The sequence below is a fragment of the Cebus imitator genome, unplaced genomic scaffold (assembly GCF_001604975.1).
Source record: "Cebus imitator isolate Cc_AM_T3 unplaced genomic scaffold, Cebus_imitator-1.0 Scaffold729, whole genome shotgun sequence".
NCBI lineage: Eukaryota > Metazoa > Chordata > Mammalia > Primates > Cebidae > Cebus > Cebus imitator.
Window position 1 is genome coordinate 523,002 of NW_016108044.1, and position 2,536 is coordinate 525,537.

The 2,536-nt window shown below is 45.8% G+C and overlaps 1 protein-coding gene across 3 annotated transcripts in view; it reads left to right on the top strand.

Moving 5' to 3' along the window:
• Positions 1-2,536, top strand: part of SEZ6L2 (seizure related 6 homolog like 2) — a 28,281-nt gene that overhangs the window by 16,917 nt on the left and 8,828 nt on the right. For all 3 annotated transcript variants that reach the window (XM_017519155.2, XM_017519156.2, XM_017519158.1), the window contains exon 9: positions 1,623-1,823. In XM_017519155.2, coding sequence (XP_017374644.1) covers positions 1,623-1,823 — 201 coding nt within the window. The remainder of the gene's footprint in view (positions 1-1,622; positions 1,824-2,536) is intronic.

The following is a 2,536-nucleotide window of genomic DNA, read 5'->3' on the forward strand; positions in this document are numbered from 1 at the left end:
CCTGGGTAACAAGAGTGAAACTCTGTCTCAAAAAAAAAAAATAAAAATAAAATAAAATAAAATAATAAAATAATAATAATAATAAAAAATAAATAATAAAAATTTAAAAATCTAAAAAAAAAAAAGGATTCCTCATTGGTATCATAGGCACCTAAGTCTTACCTCACAGGGAGTTTTGCAGCTAAGATACGATCAAGTGGGCAGAAACTCAAATGCTCTACAAATGTTCACTTTTGCTGACTTAGACTGAAGTAAAAACTGAGTAACTTTTGCATTAGCTGCAATTTTGGGTTCTAGCAACAGCAAGGAATGATCAGAATCCAACTGTTATTTCTGAGGAGAGAATACACCTACACCAGCCAGTTCTCCAAAGGCACCCCTCCCCTTACCCGCCCATCTCTGCTCTTTTCAGAGCCAAGTATCTGTGACTGAGAATCAAGCCATCTGGGCAAACCTGCTTCTGCCATTGTCTTCTGGGTGACCTTGAGCAAGTGGCTTTTTGGTCTGTGGACCTCCTCTCTGTAGAACTGTGGCTGGGATTTGGCTAGCTCAGGGGGTTCCCTTCAGAGGCCAGGGAGGCTAAACACATACGTGAAAGAGGAGTGTTAGAATTTTTTTGACAATCTGGAGAGAGAGTGCTAAACCCAATGGCATTCAGTTTTTAAAAGCCCATCGAGGGCGGGGCAGTGGCTCATGCCTGTAATCTCAGCACTTTGGGAGGCCGAGGAGGACGGATGGCCTGAGGTCAGGAGTTTGAGACCAGCCTGAGAAACGTGGTAAAACCCCATCTCTATAAAAATAAATAAATAAATAAATAAATAAATAAGAAAATGAGCTGCTTGGTGGGGTGTGCATGCTTGTAGTCCTAGCTACTGGAAAGGCTGAGGCGGGAGGATCGCTTGAGCCTAGGAGATCTAGGCTGCAATGAGCTGTGATCACACTATTGCACTCCAGCCTCAGCAACAGAGTGAGAACTTGTCTCTAAAAAAATAAAAAATAAAAAAACCCAGGTCGGGCACAGTGACTCATGTCTGTAATCCCAGCACTTTGGGAAGTTGAGACAGGCAGATCACTTGAAGCCAGGAGTTTGAGACTCACTTAGCCAACATGATGAAATTCCCGTCTCTACTAAAAATACAAAAATTGGCCAGGTGCAATGTATCACAGCTGTAATCCCAGCACTTTGGGAAGCTGAGGCAGGCAGATCACCTGAGGAGTTCGAGACCAGCCTGACCAACATGGAGAAATGCTGTCTCTACTAAAAACACAAAAAATTAGCCAAGCAAGGTGGCCCATGCCTGTAATCCCAGCTGCTTGGGAGGCTGAGGCAGGAGAATCGCTTGAACCCAGGAGGCGGAGGTTGCAGTGAGTTGAGATCATGCCACTGCATTCCATCTTTGGTGACAGAGCAAGATTCTGTCTCAAAAAAGAAAAAAAAAAAGAAATTCAAATCAAAACCACAATTAAATATCATCTCACACCAATCAGAATGACTTATTAAAAAAAAAAAAAAAAAAGCCCAGTAATCGGTCAAACAACACCCCAATTCAGCCCACATCCCCAATTTGAGATCCCTTGAGGCCTGTCCTAATGTTTAATTGTTATGACTGACTCCTTTCCAGCCTTTGAGGAGGATCGCTGCTTCGCCCCCTTCCTGGCACATGGAAACGTCACTACCACAGATCCTGAGTTTCGTCCAGGGACACTGGCAACCTTCTCGTGCCTCCCAGGATATGCCCTAGAGCCCCCTGGGCCCCCCAATGCCATCGAATGTGTGGATCCCACCGAACCTCACTGGAACGACACAGAGCCAGCCTGCAAAGGTGAGCCCTCCTTGTCGCAGGCAGGTCCTTTAGTCCATGACGCCCCCTGAACTGGGGATCCCAGCAAGGCCGTTCAGGAAGGACAGCTACATATCCAGACTTAATTGACCCAAGCCTTGGGTAAATCCCTGTCCCTTCAGAGACTGTTTTCTTAGCAGAATAACTGGTGGGCTTGTTACTGAATGCAGGGGTCACAACCCACATGTCTTCAAGAGCGAGAACTGCTGTTGGGTTAAGTCACAGATTGGGCCGGCTGGAGAGTGGGTAGGGAGAGTGGGTAGCTCCTGCTTTGTTAAGAGTAGGACTGGATATTGAGCACAACAGGACCTAGATGTGGCAAGAAACAGGTGGATCACGCCTGTAATCCCAGCACTTTGGGAGGCTGAGGTGGGCGGATCACCTGAGGTCGGGAGTTCCAGCCCAGCCTGACCAACATGGAGAAACCCCGTATCTACTAAAAATACAAAATTAGTCGGGCATGGTGGTGCATGCCTGTAATCCCAGCTACTCGGGAGGCTGAGGCAGGAGAATCACCTGAACCCGGGAGACAGAGGTTGGATGAGCCAAGATTGTGCCATTGCACTCTAGCCTGGGCAACAAAGGTGAAACTCTGTCAAGAAGAAAGAAAGAAGAAAGAAAGAAAGAAAGAAAGAAAGAAAGAAAGAAAGAAAGAAAGAAAGAAAGAAAGAAAGAAAGAAAGAAAGAAAGAAAGA